The 21,343-nt window shown below is 35.7% G+C and overlaps 1 protein-coding gene across 1 annotated transcript in view; it reads left to right on the top strand.

Moving 5' to 3' along the window:
• LOC111150717 (kinesin associated protein 3) overlaps positions 1-21,343 on the top strand; it is a 166,606-nt gene that overhangs the window by 71,984 nt on the left and 73,279 nt on the right. The window contains exon 11 of the mRNA XM_022508269.1: positions 21,129-21,229. Within this exon, the coding sequence (XP_022363977.1) occupies positions 21,129-21,229 (101 nt within the window). The remainder of the gene's footprint in view (positions 1-21,128; positions 21,230-21,343) is intronic.

The following is a 21,343-nucleotide window of genomic DNA, read 5'->3' as shown; positions in this document are numbered from 1 at the left end:
ATATCCTTTATTAACTCATGACAGTGTTGATCTATCTGGACACTAATAAGTAGGCTCTGATATTCTGTTTTGGGAAAGATTCAGTATGTTTCGTCTTTTTTTCCCTTCTTCATTGCTCACAAGTCATTGAATTTAAGCAATTTCTTTTTTTCTAATGTTCATATGTCTTTTGCTTAGTAACTTTCTTTGGTTCCACCTTTTTATTCCACATGCATGTCATAGAAGCAATGGCAATCATACATAACAAACAAAAGAGAATATCTTCTGATACTTTAGGATCAAGGAAAGGGAGAAAATGTGCATATTGAAGAGAAATTCAAATATACTAGAGAACAGTGCCCTAACTTCTGTAAAATGCTTCAGTGTCTGTAAGTATTTAGAATATCCACAGGTTTACATTTATTTACTTATCTCACATTCTTTTAATTTAATTATTTTAAAGTCACTATTATTTCCTACTCTTTTTCATTTAAATTATGAGTTAACTCAGCTTCTGTAGGCCTTTTATAAGGTGGGCCTATAGAAAAAAAAATCCAGGTAACTGATTTCAATATGAATCTTTAGAACTTAACCATTTTGTAAACTTTACAATTGTTTGTATTTATTATGACCCAAAAATGGCCCTTTATTCATCGCTTCCCAGGAAAAACCTGTCAAATTTATTAGTGGAAGGTAAGGCTATGATTACTAATAAACCAACCTTAAGATCTCGGTGGCTTAAAACACCTCAAAGATTTACTTCTTGCTCCTATTATATATCCACAATGAGTGAGTAGAAAGTGTTGGTCCATGTTAGCATCAGTCAGAGACCAAGACTAACAGAACCTCGACATGGCACCAGGGAAGGAGGAAAGAGAAAACGGAGATTGGCAAACTTGTCTTGAAGGCTTTCACGCTGACGTGACAAATACAATTTTTGTTGATATTTCCATTGATAACAGCGAGTCATATGGCCATACCAGACTTTAAGTGGATGGCAAGTGTTTGAAAGGACTAGTACTGAAAAGCTGGTGAGCAGGCAACCTAACACTCCTGAAAGGTATTTTCCAGTTTTTCTGAACTTTTATTTATTTTATTATTATTTTTTTTTATAATTAAAAAAATTTTTTTGTAAACATATAATGTATTATTAGCCCCAGGGGTACAAGTCTGTGAATTGCCACGTTTACACACTTCACAGCACTCACCATAGCACATACCCTCCCCAGTATCCATAACCCCACAACTCTCTCCTTACCCCCCTACCCCCCTACCCCCGGCAACCCTCAGTTTGTTTTGTGAGATTAAGAGTCTCTTAGGGTTTGTCTCCCTCCCGATCCCATCTTGTTTCATTTATTCTTTTCCTACCCCCAAACCCCCCACGTTGCATCTCCACTTCCTCATATCAGGGAGATCATATGATAGTTGTCTTTCTCCGATTAATTTATTTCGCTTGAATTTTTATTTTTTTAAAGATTTTTTTTTTTAAAGATTTTTATTTTTAAGTCATCTCTACACCCACCGTGAGGTTTGAGCTCACAACCCCGAGATCGAGTCATCACACACATACACTACTGACTGAGCCAGCCAGGTGCCCCGAATTTCATTCTAGCTGGGTTTCCAGCATGACCAGAGTCTCTTGGAAAGTATGTCCTGAGACATTATAGCAATTCTACCCTGTGTCGTGTACCTGACAAGGGCTGTAGCACCAAGCACGTTGATTAACAGCTGGCGTTCTGGAGCCGCGCTACAGGAATGGAGTCCTGGCTTTGTCGGTGTCAGCTGTGTGCCACCGTGCCCCTTTTGTGGCCTGTCAGCTTTCTCGCCTCAGTATGTAGAAAATAGTGCACAGTAGTAAGGAGGGATTAGGTGAGAGTACAGTAAGTGATACGAAATTACAAATATGAGAAATTACATGGAATACAAACTGTAGCTATCCAGGAATGGGTCTTTTTGGTAGGTAAGTTTTCTTGGCTTATACCATTAAGGGCATTTAATCATTTTATATAAAGGTCTTTCAAATTGATTACATCTTTCTTTTCATAAATATTTTCTTAACTTACTTTAATACCATAAACAATTTAAATTTGTATTGAGAAGTATTGTGTAGGTGAATACCATGGGCTTTGGAGCCAGAGTACTTAGGTTCAAGTGCTTTTATGAGTATTAGTTGTGACTGTTTTTTAAATCATTAATTTGAGTTTGTAGTTTTGAAGATAATTTATTATACAAGAGTGTAAATATTACTGTGCTCAATTATTTCCCTTTGCTAAATGGTTCCAAAATTCTATGTATTTTTAATTTTATATACAGGTTTTCTCTTTTCCCCCTCTTATTTTTAGCTGTCACTTCTCATTTCTTCTGTACCAGCTTCAGTTCTATAGCAGCAATTTTCCTCTCCTCTAATGATCTATTTCTAATCTCCCGTGGTTTTGGAAACTGACAACTGAGCTTATTTGAACTGTATATTTTGTTAGAAATGAATTCCAAATGAATGCCCAAAGGGTTTTCTTCCCAGTTACATACTCCTCCTAGTAATGTTTATTGCATGGACTTTGGAACATTTCTTTCTTTCTTTCTTTTTTTTTTTTTTGAACATTTCTTTTAACTGTGAAGAAACCTATTTTGCTTAATTGTTCTCTCTGTTGTATCCAAAGAAATTATACTTAGTGTATAAGTGATTTCTTGATAAATGATTAATAACAGAATAATCATTTTTACACTTGTTAATGTATATGTTACTTGTGTGGAAAATTAAATCATTAATTCCTAACACAATAAACTAAACTTCTCAACTGAGTAGTTCAGTGATATATTTAATATCTCTGGTCTTTTGCCACTACAATTATATAGAAGTTGTAATAAAGAAGCATTATAGAGAGCATAGGTTTTAAAGGGATAGGATATAATTAGTATAGAGTAGTGACTTTCAAACATCTTTTATTGTAGTCTGTAATAATTTATACCACAATCTAGTACTCACAAGTGTAATATGATATTCATGTATATATATATATCCATGTGTGCATATTAATATACGTATTTTATTATATGTTAGATTTTAACATACTAATTTTCTGAATGTTCACAAAGCAGTATTTACCATTTCTATGTGCAGTGAACTGTATTTTCTATTATCTTCCATTGTTTTTTATTCCACTTATGACTAACTCATTAATTTTATGTTCTTTGATTGATTTGACATTCATTTGGAAAACAGTAAACTAGCAGAAAGTGATTACACTACTTTCCCATCAAATCTTCAAGAATATCAGTCATTGTCTCTGCTGGATTTTTTATGTGTTATACAGTAGATAATATAAATATTTCTAGGTTATTCTTGGCAAGTAGTGTAAAGTGATTCCATGGAATTGGAATTTTTTTAATGGAAAAAACCTTTTGTAAATCAAATATTTGAAGAATTTGGGGTACATTTTCTTCATTGTAGTCATAGAGAAGGAATTAAAGAGCATAGGGTAGAATACAAGTGGTCATCTTGGTTTTTTTTTTTTTTAGAAAGAAATTCAGTTTAATATATGTTCAAGTTGCTGACTGAGTTAAAGAATTGCCTATTTTATATATAGCAATTACTTATTTTTTTAAAGATGCAAAAAATGTAAAACCACTTTTGTAGGGCTATACATGTGGTAGAACTTTTTGGAAATGATTTTTGAGGGATGCTATTTCAACTGGAAGTGCTATCAGATTTTAAGTAGGTTTTCTTTACTATTATTTGGGGATTCCATAATTGAAAAATCTTTTCATTAATAAGAGCTTATTTTAACTAGAGTACAATGAATCATGAATCTTTCAGGTTCTAATAAAGCTGCGCTATTTGAACATTTAATCCCCTTCTTGCCTTTCCTGAAACTTTTAACTAGTACATTGCGACCCCTGCTGTTGCGTGAATTGCCGAATAGCTGAAAAAAAATATGTACTTGAGGAAGATTGTGTGATTTGAATTATTATTAAAGGCAGAGGTGAAGTTTTGTTATAGTTCAGCTTTTTTGCCATGTGAGGCTTTGAGTGAAAGGTAATTCAGTAGAACCAAATATTATTTCAAAATTTCATTATATAAAGCATTTCATTTAGGAATTTTGAATTTTGCTTTTTCTTTGACATTAGGGACACGTAAAGGGATTAATAAAGAAGTTTTGAAATCATTACTTAAAATTTTCTTTTTCCACTTACCCTGAAATTTGTTTGAATAGTCTTGATCTTTTCCTAGGCACTGAGAAGGAAGGCATTAGGTCCCAAAATGTTTCAGAAATTTTATTTGTATCCATGAGAAATCTTGTATCTAAATATTTCTTTGCTTTGCTTTTCTTAAATACCACCAAAATTACTCAATTCTTACTTTATTTTTGATATGTTTCTTTCATAAGACTTCATAAGAATCCTAAATTTAACTCTGCTTATTAGCTCAATATCAATTATCTATTTATCCCCACACTTGACACATAATTTCCTATGCCTACTAACTTTATGTTACCATCTGGGAGACCTGTCATAGCCAACGGTTTCAGCAAATGTGATTATATGCAAATTAAATTGGACCTAAAAAGTTTGACTTTATTTATCCAATTGTTAGTTTAGTCAGGTTTTTTTATGATGTTGAATTAATGTTTTTAAGTGTTTAAAGATTTTTTTGGCTCACCTAAGAATCAAATCATTAAAAAAAAAAAAAAAAAAAAGAAATCTCCCTGACATGACTCCTTAAGCCATTTGACCTTGATGTGTCTCAAGAGTGCTTCCTTATGTCTGAATATCCTGGGTTGGGAGATGGCAAGGAAATTCTTTGTCATAGTGTGTTCTTTGGTTTCCTGGAAAATGCACTGATAGTGTTTCAAAAATAACTTGAAAACTAAATTTTCTTAGCTTTTTGTCTGATGCGCCAGGCAAATGTTCTTGCAGCCCTCAGTTGCTTTGGCGTGGATGTTTCATAAGCTAAGTTCGTTTGATGTGCTTGGGGATAACGTTAGGTACAGAAGCAAGCATAAATTCACAGCCACAGTGTTCTTTGGAAGAGCTTGGATCATCATGACATAGTTTGTTCATAAAGCTTAAACATCACCTAATGACAGAGACAGTGTATTACAGAAAGCATAATCAGTAATCTAAAAAAAATAAAACCACCAGATTTCACTGGTGAACTCTTTTGAACAATTTTGAGTTTATTTATCTTAAAAAGATTTTATTTATGTATTTGACAGAGAGAGATCACAAGTAGGCAGAGAGAGAGGGGGAAGCAGGCTCCCCGCCGAGCAGAGAGCCCCCGATCATGACCTGAGCTGAAGGTAGAGGGTTAACGACCAAACCACTCAGACGCCCCTTGAGTTTATCTACCGTATTCTTTCTCCTGTGTGAATGACACTGATACGTATTTTCAATGTTCTGAGTGATGTTCTGAGTTTTCATGTCAGCTTTTTGATTTTTAATTTGATTTTCAGAGGAATTTAAACTCAAGGGAATAAACCTTATAAAATTTGCAGGTCTCATCCTACATATATGAATTTTTGCATTGTTGAAACAAAAATGGAACAGGCACAGCCAGCATAATGATTAAACAGACTAGATAGCTACCTGTAAATTATAGGTAACCACCACTTTTCCCAATTTTTCCACTCTTTTGTAAGTTTTCCTTGTTTATTAGGAGACTGTGGGAATTCAATGATTAGAGCATCAGTTTTTAAACTTTTGGTCTCAGGACCTCTTTAACATCTTTAAAAATTATCAAGGAGCTCCAAGGAGCTTTTTGTTCCTGAGGGTTATATCTATGGATATTTATTGTATTCGTGATTAAAACCGAGACAAAATTTAAATATTCATCTTAAAATGGCAAACCTGCTACATGTTAACATAAATATTTTATGAAAAGCAACTCTTTCCAAAACAAAAAATTAGTGATAAGAGTGACACAGTTTTACCTTTTGCAGATTTCTTTAAAGTCAGGCTTAATGGACAGCCGCTGGCTCTCCTAACGCCCTCAACAATCTGTCGTGAAATCATATTTCATGTATGTCTTACGTAGCTCTTAAGAGAGAAGGAGAATTTTTAGAAAGAAAGTAATATATTGTTATTATTATAACAATAATGGATCCCCATTAAGGGTCATTAGACTACACTTTTGAACAAATCAGTGAATTAGAGCATTCCATTAAAGCTTTTAATTCCTGTTAAATGCATACACTCCTGACTGTAGTAATACACTAGAAGTCTCAAATTAGCAGCTTAAGTCCCCCTCAAAGACAAGTTTGGCTTTACCAAAATATAGTTGCTTAATTTTATATTTGGATTTCTAGGTATGACCCAAACTCTCCCATTCCCGAAGATAAACCTTATTTTCTCTTATACTTAGACATGTAATTACATTTCTTGTCTTGCCTTTGACACATCCTGAGTGTTCAACCACTCATTTCTTAGAATCAATTTTATGAGTTTCTTTGGCACTTTGTGAAGGAGGGTGGGGGTTGTGACACGGTGCAGGAGGACGGAGATGGAAGACCCTGAGCACAGAGGGACAACAGCATACGGTGTATTCTGGATAATCCAGCAGTACCGGACTTCTCATGCTGCCCAGCAGTCACACTACATATTCTTTATCTGGCCATTCTCCCACTCTCCCAAGTGAGAATTTCATTCCTGTACTTTCGCATAAATCCAACACCTCATCCTCTGCTCATTACTTTGTTGCTTCCTGTGTCACTGAGAAAGTAGAAGCAGTCCCAAGAACTTCCATGAGTTCCTATTACCACAATTAACCCTCCTGCCTCTGGTCTGTACTTTGCTTCCCTCCCATGATTATGGATGAACTTGCTCCTGCTCTTGCCATAGGCGAACATTCCCGCTCCCGCCCATTCCCTGTCACTTTCTCAAGGTTCTCATTGCAGCAATTTTCCTCTCCTGCATTAATTTTTCCTTCTCTAGAAGATCATTCCACTAACATACAAATACACTATTATTTCTTCCATCTTAATAAAGATTCTTCCTGACTTTCATGTCACTCTTTTACCTTCCAACTATTATCCCGTTTCTTTTCTTCACATTATTGCAGAATGCCCCAAGAATTAGGGTCATTTCCTGCCTCCCAGTTTCTCTCTTCCTTTGTGCATACGTTCATATCCTTTCTTCTCTGTTCTCTGCTCTTTGTGCCCCACCCCTCTTTCTCCTCTCTTTTCTCTCCTGCCTCGCCTCTCTCAGCTCCCCTCCTCACCATTCTACACTGTTCGTAATCTTTTCCAGTCAGGCTGTCACATGCATGCCCCATCACACTACTCTGGTCAAGTTCCAATGACCTTTACATTGCTAAACTCAGTGGTCCGTTTCCAGCACACATCGTACTCAGTCTGTGACTAGCACTTGATACAGTTTCTCTCCTGTCTTTTTTCATTGATTTTCCAGGACACAATGCTCTTCTGGTTTTCCTCCTAAGAATCCAGTCCTTCTCAGTCTCCTTTTCTGTTCCCACCTCTTCTCTCCAGTCTCTAAACATCAGACTGTCTCCAAGGGCTTAGTCCTTAGAATTTTTCTGTCTGTACGAACTCTCTTGGTGACTACATCCGTTCTATTTAAATACTCCTGTGTAACTATTGGAGTCATCTGCCTAAACTGATGACTCCAGAACACAAAGAGAAAGACAATCCAGCCTCTTCTCTGATTTCCTTACTCCAGACATTGCCACTTGGATGCCTTATTAGCGTCTGAGATTTGATATGTTCAAAATCAAGCTTCTGATACACACCAGCCCCAATCCTTATGCTTTCACAGTCTTTTCTCTATATATAAATGGCAACTTTCTCTTTCTCATTAACTGACCCAGACTGGGGAAGTTCTCTTTGATTTCTGTTTTTCCCCCCTTCCCTGCATCCAGTCTGTTTGTGCAGTCAGCAGTTTTCAAAATATAGCTGCTGGGACACCTGGGTGGCTCAGTCGGTTAAGCTGCTGCCTTCAGCTCAGGTCATGATCCCAGGGTGTGGGGATTGAGTCCCGCATCAGGCTCCTTGCTCAGTGGGGAGCTTGCTTCTCTCTCTGCCTCTGCCTGCAGCTCTGCCTGCTTGTGCTCGCTCTCTCGCTCTCTCTCTCTCCCTCTGACAAATAAATAAGTAAATAAAATCTTTAAAAAAAAGATTAAAAAATATATATATATATAGCTGCTACCACCCTGCTCCTAGACACCCTCTTCTCTTTCCTGGTTTAACACAGTGCCATCCTAACTGGTCTTTGCACTTCTACCCTTGCCCCACATTCTCTTTTTAACACAGCACGCAGAGTGATTGCGTTAAAATTTGAGTTAAATCATGGCATATTCCTCTGCTCAAAAATCTTTAATGACTTCCTATCTCAGAGGAAGAACCAAAGTCCTTACAATGGCCTACAAATGTCTCTCCTAGCCCCGTACTTCTGTAACTGCATCTTCTAGTACTCTTTTTTTTTTTTTTGTTCTTTCTGCTGAAAGCACATTGGCCTCCTTGCTAATCCTTGACCCCAGTAGTGACACTCCTACCCCAGGACCTTTGTACTGCCTGTTCCTTCTGCCCAGCATGTCTTTTCTAGTTTTTTGCATGGTCCAGTCCCTTATGAAAGGGCTTTGCTCTCAGGTTATCCTATGTAAGATTTCATCCTTCAGCTTCTGATGTACTCTTTCTCCTTTTCCTTGCGTTACACGTGCTCTATCTTTCATGTAATTATTTTATTTATTGTCTTCACCACACACCATCCCCACCATTCCCACCAGGCCCCAAAGACTATAAACCCATGAAAATGTGGATTTGTATCACTCTTACTCACGCCTGTATTTCCAGTGCCTACAACAATGCCTGGCACATTGTAGGTTCTCAATAAATATTTGGTAGGACGTTGGATGAAAGGAACATTTAAGAGCTGAGCTTGAGTTTTCTTCCTTCCCTTCACTCCTTATTGCTTAAGTGACATAAAGCAAGTCAATAGATTTGAGCCTTTTGTTTAGAAAATCCATCTCACGGGATTGTTGTGCAAATCTGATAGGAGAATTGATATCTACTTAGGTCATAACTAGAAAGCCTTCTACAAATGTGAAGCTTTGGTAAGGAGGAAGAAGAAGAAAGGGAAGGTTTGAGGGGCTAATGGTTGCTAAGTGAAAAAAATGAGCACAGAAAAAGTCTTGCTACTTCATAGTTTTGACTATGCCTGGTTGTAGGGGTTTGTTTGAAACCTTGAAATAGCACTTTAATTTCAGTTACATGATATAGATTTCTTTAATGAATTGTGTAATTCAAGGCACAGTGATAACTCAAAGTGTGGTCTAGCAACTAATGCACAGTCAGTTACTGGTCTAAGTAAATCTAGAAATCAAGAATAAGTGTTTAGACAACTTATAGCAACTTACTCAAATAATATTATGTCTGCTGAATGTAATATTTTTAAACCTATTTTGCATATATTTTGCTTAGTTTACTTTTATTATACTTCATAAAAATATTGACCGTTGATACATGGGAGGAAAACTAAAACCTGACCCTCCACCACAGATAATTTGAGAAGCACTATTCAAAAAGATGGAAAGACAGGTTTGATCTTAGATTAGCATACTGTTCTTGAAAGGTATTCAGAAATCTGTACATGCACCCCTGTGTTTATGGCAGCATTATTTACAAGAGCCATGATATGGAAGCGTACACACACACAGAGTGAAGTATTACCCATAAAAAAGGATGAGATCTTTCCATTTACAACATGAAAAGAACTAGAGAGCATAATCCTAAGTAAAATAATTCAGTCAGAGAAAGACAAATACCATATGATGTCAGTTATATGTGGAATTTAAGAAACAAAACAGGCAAAAGGAAAAATGTAGGACACAGCTCTTAACTACAGAGAACAAACTTATGGTCGCTAGAGGGGAGGGGGTGGGGATGGGTGAACTAGGCGATGGGGATGAAAGAGTGCGCTTGTTATGATGAGCACAGGGTGCTGTATGGAGTGTTGAATCACTGTGCTGTACACCTGGAACTAATAGAACACTGTATGCTAACTAGCTGGGATTAAAATAAAAACTTTTTTTTTTTAGATTTTATTTATTTATTTGACAGACAGAAATCACAAGGAGGCAGAGAGGCAGGCAGAGAGAGAGGAGGAAGCAGGCTCCCCACTGAGCGGAGAGCCCGATGCGGGGCTCGATTCCAGGACCCTGAGATCATGACCTGAGCCGAAGGCAGTGGCTTAACCCACTGAGCCACCCAGGTGCCCTAAAATAAAAACTTTTGAAAGATTCTGAAAAAAAAAAAAAAAAAACAAAACTCACCAAATTAAAAAACAAAACAAAAAAAACAATTGTTGAATCCTAGGGATACTTGTTTAGTTCATTAATAAGCAGAGATGAGAATGTTTCCCAAAAAAACTGAGGAATTAGCAATGTTACCTAGAGATGTTGCTAGCTTTTTGATATTTATAATAATAATAGCTAATGATCAAACTCATACTCATGAATATTCATCAAGTGCCTAACTTGTATTAGTCACTTTCACATGTGATTTATAAGTCTGTATGCAAGCTAACTAAAAATGTTAACTAGCCCAGACATCTTTCTTCAAGTTGCCCTTTAATCACCAGAGGCACCGGGGCACTGATGCCTGCATAGCACTGAATGTAACTAGTATGAAAGATTGGTCCATAATTTAAATCTCGATTCAGATTCCTATCTGTATAAATGTTGATTCTTCTGAATCTGAAAGTCGTGAGGCGTGCTAATTTACACGGCTGGTTTGTGCTGCAGCTAATTTTATTGGTTACGGCAGGAAAATCAGGGTCTGCAGATTCAGTAGCACACCGCCGTGCCTGCTTCATAATTCCGCATGAGCCATTTCAAAAAGCCCAGATTCTAGTCAGGGTAATATTAGACCAGATTCTCTTCATTGAAGATAAATTAGGGTTTCTAAGGTGTTCTAAATGGATATGAATGCTTCTGCATTCTGAGTAGACCCAAAATCGTTTTGAGAGTTAAAAATGGCACCTGATTCATCTTGATCTAGATTACATTGGGTAATCTGGGTTTCAGGGCATTTTCCAAGGCTGTAGAAAGATTTTATCAGCATGTAGCGAGTCAGACTAGGTCAAGAGTTAAGTGATAAATGTTTGATTTCTTCCAGTTGAGACAAGTCTGATTTCCCTTATTGTGGGAGATCACCAGAACAGATACCGTTGGACTCTAAACTTTGATCACTTAAAAATAAGGGTTATTTCTATTGACCATTCTGTCATATGTTCTTAAAAGAAAATTTCAAAAGTTCTGAACATCTTTGAAATTCCCTTATACTGTTAATTTGTTTTTCATTATAATTAATATGACTTCACTTTTATTATATCAAACTCATCCTAGAATTAAGAAACAAAATTTCAAAATTTTTAGATATGCAAAATATTTGTTCAAAAACAAAATAAAGTGTCTTTATTTTATGAAGAGAGTAGTAGTTAGTAAGTGGCCTTTTTTTGGCTTATTAAAAACTAGCTTTTCAATATTAATAATAGCTAATGATCAAACTCATACTCAATAAATATCCATCAAGTGCCTAACTTGTATTAGTCACTTTCACATGTGATTTATAAGTATTGTTTGGAAATTGTCAAAATAATACATTTTCTAATTAGGAGGTGTTTTCCATTTTTTAAAAACTAGGTAGGCTTTATGATGGTTTAAGAAACTTAAGGTAGACTTTTTAAAAAATTTTCATTTGGCCTGTTTATTACAAAACTGTTATGGAATTTCACACATCTGTTTCAGTATGCAGCTCCTCATAGACCACTGCACTGTTGCTCAATTTTAATAGGCCTCATTTATCCTATAAATAAACCAACATTTTCTTACCTGATCAAGTGAGCAAACAATAGGGGTCAGATGTGGCAAACACTTTAACAAAAAGCACATGTTTAGCCGTCAGGGTGAGGTAGAGTCATATCAAGATTGCTTGAAGTTATTAATGGCAGTAAAATTTATGCTTCCTCCTGTTTTCCCAATTAAATCAAGAGCCTTTTTTCTTAGGATTCTTCTATCACCAGCTGGTTCCAATACTCTGTGTGTGATTTTTGCCTGGGGTGTCTCCATTTCTACATGGTAAAAGCTGACCAAAGCACATTAAGTAGATGGTGTGGACCTATAGGCTGGAAAGCAGTCATTGTTAAGGGCTTTATTTTGTTCCTTATCTTTTGTACCATAAGTGTGCACATTTTGTAGGGTGTGTTATAAATAAATTGTTGTTGTATGCCCTGGATGTAATAAAAGACTACTACAGACAAGATAATAATTGAAATATGTTGAAAATATTTGAAAAATAAATGACAGAGCTAAATGTCCAGCTAAATGTACCTACAGAAAACAAATGAAAATGCATCAAAAGTGTTGGATTTTAGAGTACTTACTTAGTGAATACCTCCTAATGTGACTGAGCTGTTGAGCTTAATGGTACATTTAAAATTTCAGTTTCTTACTGTTTTTAAATTAAGTAATTGGACACAAAAGTTGTCCATGAAACACTGTATCAGAAAACCATTTTTACACTTGTTTTCTACTGATCATTATAACCTATAAATTCTATAATTTTCATCCTTCAATTCATGATTAAAAACTCTTGGTTTTTATCTGTTCATCTCAAATCTTTACTACGCTTGACTGTGAACAAGTTATTCTGAAACAGGCAACTATCCATATAGTTGCAATCTTAAAAATTGATCTCCAAGTTCAAGTTCAGACTAAAGCTGTCTAATCATACTGGGCATGTATCTTATCTTCTCATGGGGCCATTGTGACTTCAAAGGGAGTTTTCTACTTTGAATGAAGACATGGAGTGCAGAAGAGAATGAGAATCTGGCTAATAATGTGGCCCACAACTTGTGTTCGCACTCTGTTTTTACAAAGTGTTGGGCTGGGTCTACTGCAGAAGCGGAAATTTGGCTTTGAGTTCTGGTGTTCAGACTCCCTATTTCTGCTTGACTGAATTGTGAATGGAAAATCCCAAGTGTCTTACAAAATTAGTAACTAACTGGTACTTTTACTAATCACTTCAGAGATGAAAAACTGAAGACACTTTAAAATTCAAAACCCATCAGCATGCGTTTGCCCTTTAATTGGCAGAAAATCGATCATGAGAGCAGTCCGGAGAATTATTTTTTCCCTTCTCCTTCAGCTGCTCCAGCTGAACTACAGCTGCAAATTTTTTTAAAAAGGGGTGGGGGGACCTCTTGATTGTACTTTATAAGTGCAATAATTCCCACAAAATCAGTTACTGGAGTTAATGACCAGTTTGTTAAGGCATTAACTGCCCTCAGCTGGGAATGACCAATTTTGGGGGAATGGCTGCACAACGGCTAAGATAATTCAGTAACACTTTCAAATAATGATCCAGCTAATTAACGGTGAATTCCTGTGGAAATCCTATCGAAGTACTTATGACCTCTGCATTTAATAGCCAGTGAGTTCATCATGATTCATGTTTATTACCGTAAATACCAAAGGAATCATAATGACTAGGCCATTTTTTTTTCCACCCTGGCCTTATTACTTGAACAGATTTGACTAATCCACCTCTAGTCATTAAGGACCTAGTTCTCAAAATATTCAGCCTTTTCACTGTTCTGCTCAAAACTCATAGGGCCTTTGGTGCTCTGCCAGCATACAGACTATTGACAGCCTGTTTTTACTTGGGAATAATTGATGTCTATAAGTCTTAAAGGAGCCCTTTTGAAATGCCTGCCATTTGTAGGATATAGAGGAATCATAGCTGGTTAGCTGCAGTTTATGGTTCTTAGTCATGAATTCTTATGGGAAAATCATACCCTGAGGCCCCAACTTCACTTAGGATATACAAGATTTTTTTTTTTTTGAGGTTTATTTTTAAGAACTCAGATATCCTTTCTTCCAATGAATGAAGAAAATGATTAGTTTATAATGAAGGATAAGCTCTTAATTTTACTTGGACCATTTAATCTCTCTTAATGGCTGTTTATTGCTATGTGATCTGCAAATTAGCCTTTAAGTAATAATAAATGTTGACTGCCAGAAAGCTATTACTTTTTTGTGTGAAGCTGTGTTTGAAGAGATGAATTTAGGTTATTTCCAGCCATCTTCCCATTTCAGGTAGGCACTTTTGACCTAAAATACTTTGTCCTTTTGTTATAGCTCTCAGATATCTGTTAGATGCCATAAAGTTATAGGCTGTATTTTCATCAAGCAGTGACTTATATAATCATTAATGATTCAGTGACCAATATACCTATGATTTATACTATAATCTTCATTCATATGGGGGATGAAAGGAAATATGTGATTTGTAATCGTAAGATGTAAATTAGAATTATCAAGGTAATATGGGTAACAAGATCATTTATAGAATATTTACATCTTTTTTCTGAATGAAAGGGCAAAAGACAGTTTCTGTGTTTTTAAAATCCCTAAATAAATACAAAAAAGAAGAAACTCAACTTCATAGATATTTGTAAATCAATTGGTTGGATTCTAGGGAACATTTACCAAGACAAAATTTAGAAGACGTATCAACAACCTGGGTTATACTGACCTCTTGAGTGTAATACTGCAGCCCCTTACATCTGTCATCACCTCCCTTCACACTTCCCTCAAGAAAAAGAAGCTCTCTGGTGTAATGTCAGTCATATTCCAGCTGCTTCTGATCAGTTGTGTTTAGCCCAAACAAGGGGCGGGGGAAGCATGGGACATGCTACCTAAAGATAAGTAATACACCTAATTGTGAGGTTTGTCTTCAGTTTTGCAGACTTCTCTTTGCATTCTTTCATCTTCTTGGTAGCCGATCACCTCTACAATTTCCTACTCTAGGAGTGAAATTAAGTTTCATTACAGATACAGAAACTTGGAAGAAAGAGGAGAGATTCACAGCGCATTTGTGGTAGTGGTAGAGGAGGGACATGTACTAAATCTATACTTTGGTTATTTTCTCAAGTTTTATTTTTATTAAGGAATTCATAATAACCCTGTAAGAATGAGAGAATGAAAGCGAGGGGTCACTGAGTGTAGCCTTGTGGTATGAGGTAACTCTCCTAAGCCCAAACTTTGGGAATAGTAGGGCTTTTTAGAAAGTAACTGAATAGAATAGAAGGAAAGTGGCTCAGCCACAGGCTCAGAATATACCTCTGAACCCTGTCTAGCTCATCTTAGAGGAATCTTGGCTGCTTCTCAAAACTTCTTTTTCTCTAACAACAATCTAATCTTGAGACTAAAAAAACCCACCATATGTTTTAGGGACACATGACAGTAGTGTTCTTCAAAGAATAAGAGATTACCTTTATTGAGTAGGTTCATTACTGTGTCAGACTGAGGATTACTTGCTTTACCAGAATTCTCTTAACTAATCCTTACAGAACCACCCTTGGAGGTAGGGGCAGTTGTTGTGTCGGTTGCGTGAGCGCGCGCACGCGCGCGCCACACACACAGAGAAAGAAACTGAAGCCCAGAGTTGAAATAGCACCCCCAGGCTGTATAGCAAGTGGAAGAGTCACGGACTGAACCCGGTGGTCTGCCTCTCCAGAGCCTGAGCTCTTAACCACAGTGCTATGCTCTCCACTGAGCTGGTTGGCCCACTCACCACTCCACACATCTTTTAAGCTTCTAAGAGCACCTGTTTTTCTCATGAAATCAAACACTCCTTGATAGCAGTTCTTGTCCAATTGAGTGAAATTGAGGTTTAGAACTGCTGAAGATCTGGTTCCCAAAATTGCTGGGGGGATAATGTGGTTTATCCCTGTCAGGCACTTTTTTTTTTTTAATTCGTAGTTCATCTTTATTAAAGTAAAACCTCTAAAATATATGCAGAAAATAACGTATTGGGTATTTCTTTCAGCCTTTAGAATCTACTGGGCCCAGGTCCTCCAATAAGTAACTGACTGTTGTTCTGCACTTCCTGTCCTCTAGCTTCTCTTCTGCCACCTTCCCTCTTCCCCAGGACTCCCGGATGTAGTAGAGTCCCTTCTAAGTCACTAAGGAGTAATGATAGTCAACTACATTTACTTGGCATTATTGATGTCAGCCTCTCTCCTGCCTCATGGAAGACTTAATAGAAAGTCCATGAACAGGCTTTGTAGTTCACACCTAGATTAGAATCTCAGAATCACAGCGGTGTTTCCTTTGAAGGAATGCCATGGCTTGATGAATATCATTGCCTCATCTCCAAATCGAAGACAATACCTACCTCTTCAGTTGCTAGAAGACTAAATGAGAAAATGTATGCTTACCACACAATAGGAACAATATTGCTGTCAGCTTAGCCCTTTCTTTTTCCTCTTAAAGACTGATGGTTATATAAACCATGGCTGTCCATGGTCTTTCAGGATAGCCTGGGTCCCCTGCAGCTTCTGTTTCCTCAGCCCTTTAGTTTTCAGCATGCTTCAGGGCATGATAGTCATTTTAGGTAAAAATTATGGGGAAACAAAAGATTATGGGAAACTGGGAAGTTTGTTTTTGTATTTGTTTTAATAGAGGATCACAGAGAGAAAAGAATTAGGAAGGTGTGGAGAACTGCAAAGAGCTGCCACCTTGGCCATGAGTATGCACGGGAGAGAAAGGACTGACTACAGAATGAGCCATTCTGCTTCTTGGAACTAGATATTTAGTTTTGCTATGTAAGAACAAGTAGTGTAAATTACTGTTACAGCTGAGACTTTCTTTCAACTGTTTTTTAAAAATAACTACAATTTTAGGACTCTTCTCCAGACTTCCTATTCTATTGCATATCCTTTGAGTTATCCTTTAGATGATATATATGTATATGATATATCCATGGTATCTATATATCCATATGTGTATATGATATTATATATTCTTTGGGTGATATATATGTATATAAGGTGATATACATATAATCATTATATAAATTGTATTATCATTATATATACATTATCATTAGCTCTAAAGGATCTTCCTTGTTACCTAGTTTATAGAGTACAGAGCTCTTAAAAGTGAATCTTTTCTCTCAGCTTATGTGAGTGATGCACCGCCTTAGATGATTCCTTTTTAGAATCCTTTTCATTGATACAAGTAATAGACTCTCCCCAAAAATGGAATAACTTTCTATTTCATTCCTAGTTCCACACTGAATTTTAATTTGTTTGGTGATTTACTTCAATGTTGAAGAATCTTTTTTATTGGTTATTGATTTCTCTGTTTCTTTTACCATTTATGAAGTTGTGTGCATTGAAATCCTACTTTTTAGTAAACCCACTCATAGATAAAAGTCTTCAAATAATATTTTGTTTAAAAAATAAATAATATTTTGTAAAAATTAAATAGGATTAGAACATACCCACAGCTAAACAACTAGGATATAGAAAGAAAGAAAAGCGAGAATAGCAGAAGAAGAGAGACTTGCCTTCAGAACATGACAGTCTGCTGAAGGACCCTTCTTGAGAAGATTTAAAAGTATCTCAGTCTCTAGGGAGAAAAGCTAATACTATGAAGTATGATCTGACCAAACCCTAAGAGATACCTTCCTTCTTAGAGAATAGAGTTAGCATTTTTCACTTTTAACCTACATCTTTTAAAAAATTATATAAAGATTTATTTTTCTATGGCAGGTATGTTTTACACTAGAATAAGTATAAGTGAATGCCTTCAGCAGTGTAAAAATGTGCTTTATTAATATCTCTTGGTCTTTTCTATTTAGATGGCTTTGATCCTAAGAACAAACTGTTGGAGTCGGGAGCACCCAATTAGTCTCTGCTTTTCTTTTTTTGGAGTAATTTCACAGTTTTTGCATTACATCTTCAAATAAAATTCTTACCCCCAAATACTTAGATTTACTAATCTTCATCTTCAGATTAGGTATACTTTCTCCTATATTATTATATCTTACCTTTTCATCTAAGACTAGGGTCAATATCCTTAGAGCTTATCTCCCTCATTCAGTGTCTATCTGCTCCGCAGATTGTGTGGTGAAGTTTTTCAAGTACTAGAGAAGACCTGAAACTTACCTAAAATGATTTGATGTGGATTCTTTATTCTGCAAATTTCTTATAAATTATAATGGTATAGAGAAAAAGACAAAATAAGTAATCTCATTATTTCACATATAATATGTAGCCTCTTCATGCATTGTATTCCAAATGGTCAAGTTAGTGAATTTGCAGATGTTTAGTTAAATTTGAATGTTTACTAGTATGTATTCATCTGATGAATGGATTTTTATTTTTGTTTTATCCCAAGAAGTCGTTTTTATGTTGATATTGAAAACTAGATTTTTCAGTTTTTTTTTCAGTGAGGCTTAGATGGCTATGTATTTCCCCTGTAGGACTGCCTTTGCTGTATCTCATAGGTTTTAGACTGATGTGTCTTCATTCTCATTGGTTTCCATGAATTGTTTAAGTTCTTCTTGGATTTCCTGGTTGATGCAAACATTCTTGAACAGGATAGTCTTTAGCTTCCAAGTGTTTGACTTCCTTCCAAACTTTTTCTTGTGACTGAGTTCCAGTTTCAAAGCATTGTGGTCTGAGAATATGCAGGGAATAATCTCATTCTGTTGGTATTGGTTAAGACCTGATTTGTGACCCAGTATGTGGTCTATTCTGGAGAAAGTTCCATGTGTGCTCGAGAAGAATGAGAATTCTGTTGTTTTAGGGTGGAATGTTCTGTGTATATCCAGGAGGTCCATCTGGTCCAATGTGTCATTCAATGCCCTTGTTTCTTTATTGATTTTCTGCTTGGATGATCTGTCTGTTACTGAGAGTGGGGTGTTAAGATCCCCTACAATTAATGTGTTCATATCAATATGAATCTTCATTTTGATTAACAGTTGGCTTATGTAGTTGGCTGTTCCCATTATTGGGGCATAAATATTTACAATTGTTAGAGTTTCTAGGTGGATAGACCCTTTAAGAATGATGTAGGGGCACCTGGGTGGCTCAGTGGGTTAAAGCCTCTGCCTTCGGCTCAGGTCATGATCCCAGGGTCCTGGGATCGAGCCCCACATCGGGTTCTCTGCTCAGCAGGGAACCCGCTTCCTCCTCTCTCTCTGCCTGCCTCTCTGCCTACTTGTGATTTCTGTCTGTCAAATAAATAAACAAATCTTAAAAAAAAAAAAAATGATGTAGTGTCCTTCTGTATCTCTGACTACAGTCTTTAGTTTAAAATCGAATTTATCTGATATGAGAATCGCTACCCTAGCTTTCTTTTGAGGCCCATTGGCATGAAAGATGGTTCTCCATCCCTTCACTTTCAGTCAGGATGTATCTTTAGGTTCCAGATGGCTCTCTTGTAGACAGCATATGGATGGGTCCTGTCACTCTATCCAATCTGCAAAGCTAAAGGAAATAAGCTTTAGCGAAACAATTTTAAAAGATCCAAAAGTCCAGGTTTTTAAAAATTCTATTTCAAAAATATGTTTTATTCTATCATATGTCAGTACAGATCAGTCTTTTATACCCAATAATAACATATTACTTAGGCCATTTCACTTTATGATATAAACAAAAATTTTGAGTGGCATTGTAACATAACCTGCTGAAGATTTTAGAATCAGAGTTTAAATCCCTGCTCAACCACTTACAAGGCTGTGTAGCAAGTATTTGTTTTTCTCTGAGCATTAGGTTCCTCATCTGAAACACAGGGATGATAATATATAACTTGGCAGATTGTTTTGAAGATTCGCTTTGTTCTTTACCACATGATATATTTTTATCTAACATATAAGGTCCAGGAAGAAAAAGAGCTAGAGATAAAGGGTCAGCATATTTTTTTTACTTACTTGTAAAGAACCTCCTGTAACTCCTTAAAATACATTTCTCAAATCTGGAGTTTTTAGAATTTAGTAATTTCTGTCTTTGAATAAATGTACTTATTTCTTCTGTTTTAACCTCTGATTTTTTTTAATGTATCACTGCTCTTTTTCCCAGTTTTATTGAGATCCAAATTGACAAAACTTTATGTAACTTTAAGGTATAGGATGTAACGATTTGATATATGTATATATTGCAACATAATTACCACAATAAGGTTAGTTAACACATCCATCACCTCACACTGTTACCGTGTGTGTGGTGAGAATTTTTGAGGTTTACTCAAGAGAGTAACTTTCAAATATACAATACAGGATTGTTAACTACAGTCATTATGCTGTTTAAATACTAAAAATAGAATCACGCAGCAGATATTTATTGGGAAACTCCATATGCTTTACTAAGCCTTGTGAGAGTACCAAAGTTTGTCCCCTAAGAATTTCTAACTACCTTGAAAGATATGCCTGATATATGAAAAAATTCAGTCAGAATCTAAAACAGAATTTTAAAAAATACTTAAGTATTTTAGTAATTTTATGGTCCTCCATGTTAAAACATACTTAAAATCTTCATACTTCAAATTTATCAATTAAATTCAGTTATCTGCTTGATTTTTTTTAAACTCCAGATATCTTCAAAGATTTCTCAGGATATTATTTTGAATAAAACTTTTTAGTTACACAACTTTTCTAATTCTAGTTCTGTCACTGACTTGGAGATCATAAATAGGTCCTTAAAATAAGGCCTATCTAAGTAGAAGGATTGCATTTTATTTTTCGGTCTATAATACATCATTTGCTTCTCTTTTCTCAGTTTCAGGGTATATAAGGCTAGATCACCTGACCTCTGAGTACTGAAGCAGCCCTTAGACTATGCTTAGTTTATAGCCCTTAATGTTTTATAGTCCTGTTTTTTTAATGTTACAAATACTATTGTACTTCTTTTTAAATCATTTATATTATTTTTCCAGTTCTGATTCATAGGAATTAAATACACTTTTTGGCTCACTGTTGTGCATATATCATCACTGTCAAGAACTGTATTAATCACATATTTTGATGGAATGGGTAGTGTTGGGGCCCAGGGACCCTATCTGTTTTATAGTAGACTATTGAAAATGATAAATTCTTTGGTTTGTGGTTAATTTTTTTTCACAAGCATACCTTGCAAAATACATGTTATCTCTTGATTATTAGTGATATTTCACAGATATTGTATTCCAAACTTTGGGACTGAAACAGGGAACTCAAAATATTTTCTTAATTAGGGGTGCATAAGGATTTGATTCAGGAGCTTAAAAGTTTTAATGTATTAATTTGTGTGTTATAGATTAAAAAATCTGTTATATCTATGATTTAATCATATCCTTGATTTCTTATGCCCAGGTAATGAAAACTACAAGCAAATAGCAATGTGTGTTCTTTACCACATAAGCATGGATGACCGCTTTAAATCAATGTTTGCGTACACTGACTGTATACCACAGGTAAGTGGTTTAAGTTTTTTTAAAAACATTAACAACAATAGTATATGTTGGCTATTTGAACATAATAATAAAAAAACAGGCATTTTTCAGTTTGTTCTCTTGGTTTGCCAGATA

Source organism: Enhydra lutris, unplaced genomic scaffold (assembly GCF_002288905.1).
Source record: "Enhydra lutris kenyoni isolate GAN:26980312 unplaced genomic scaffold, ASM228890v2 scaffoldscaffold24, whole genome shotgun sequence".
Lineage (NCBI taxonomy): Eukaryota > Metazoa > Chordata > Mammalia > Carnivora > Mustelidae > Enhydra > Enhydra lutris.
Note: the sequence above shows the minus strand (reverse complement) of the source record. Positions and strands in the feature narration are given on the sequence as shown.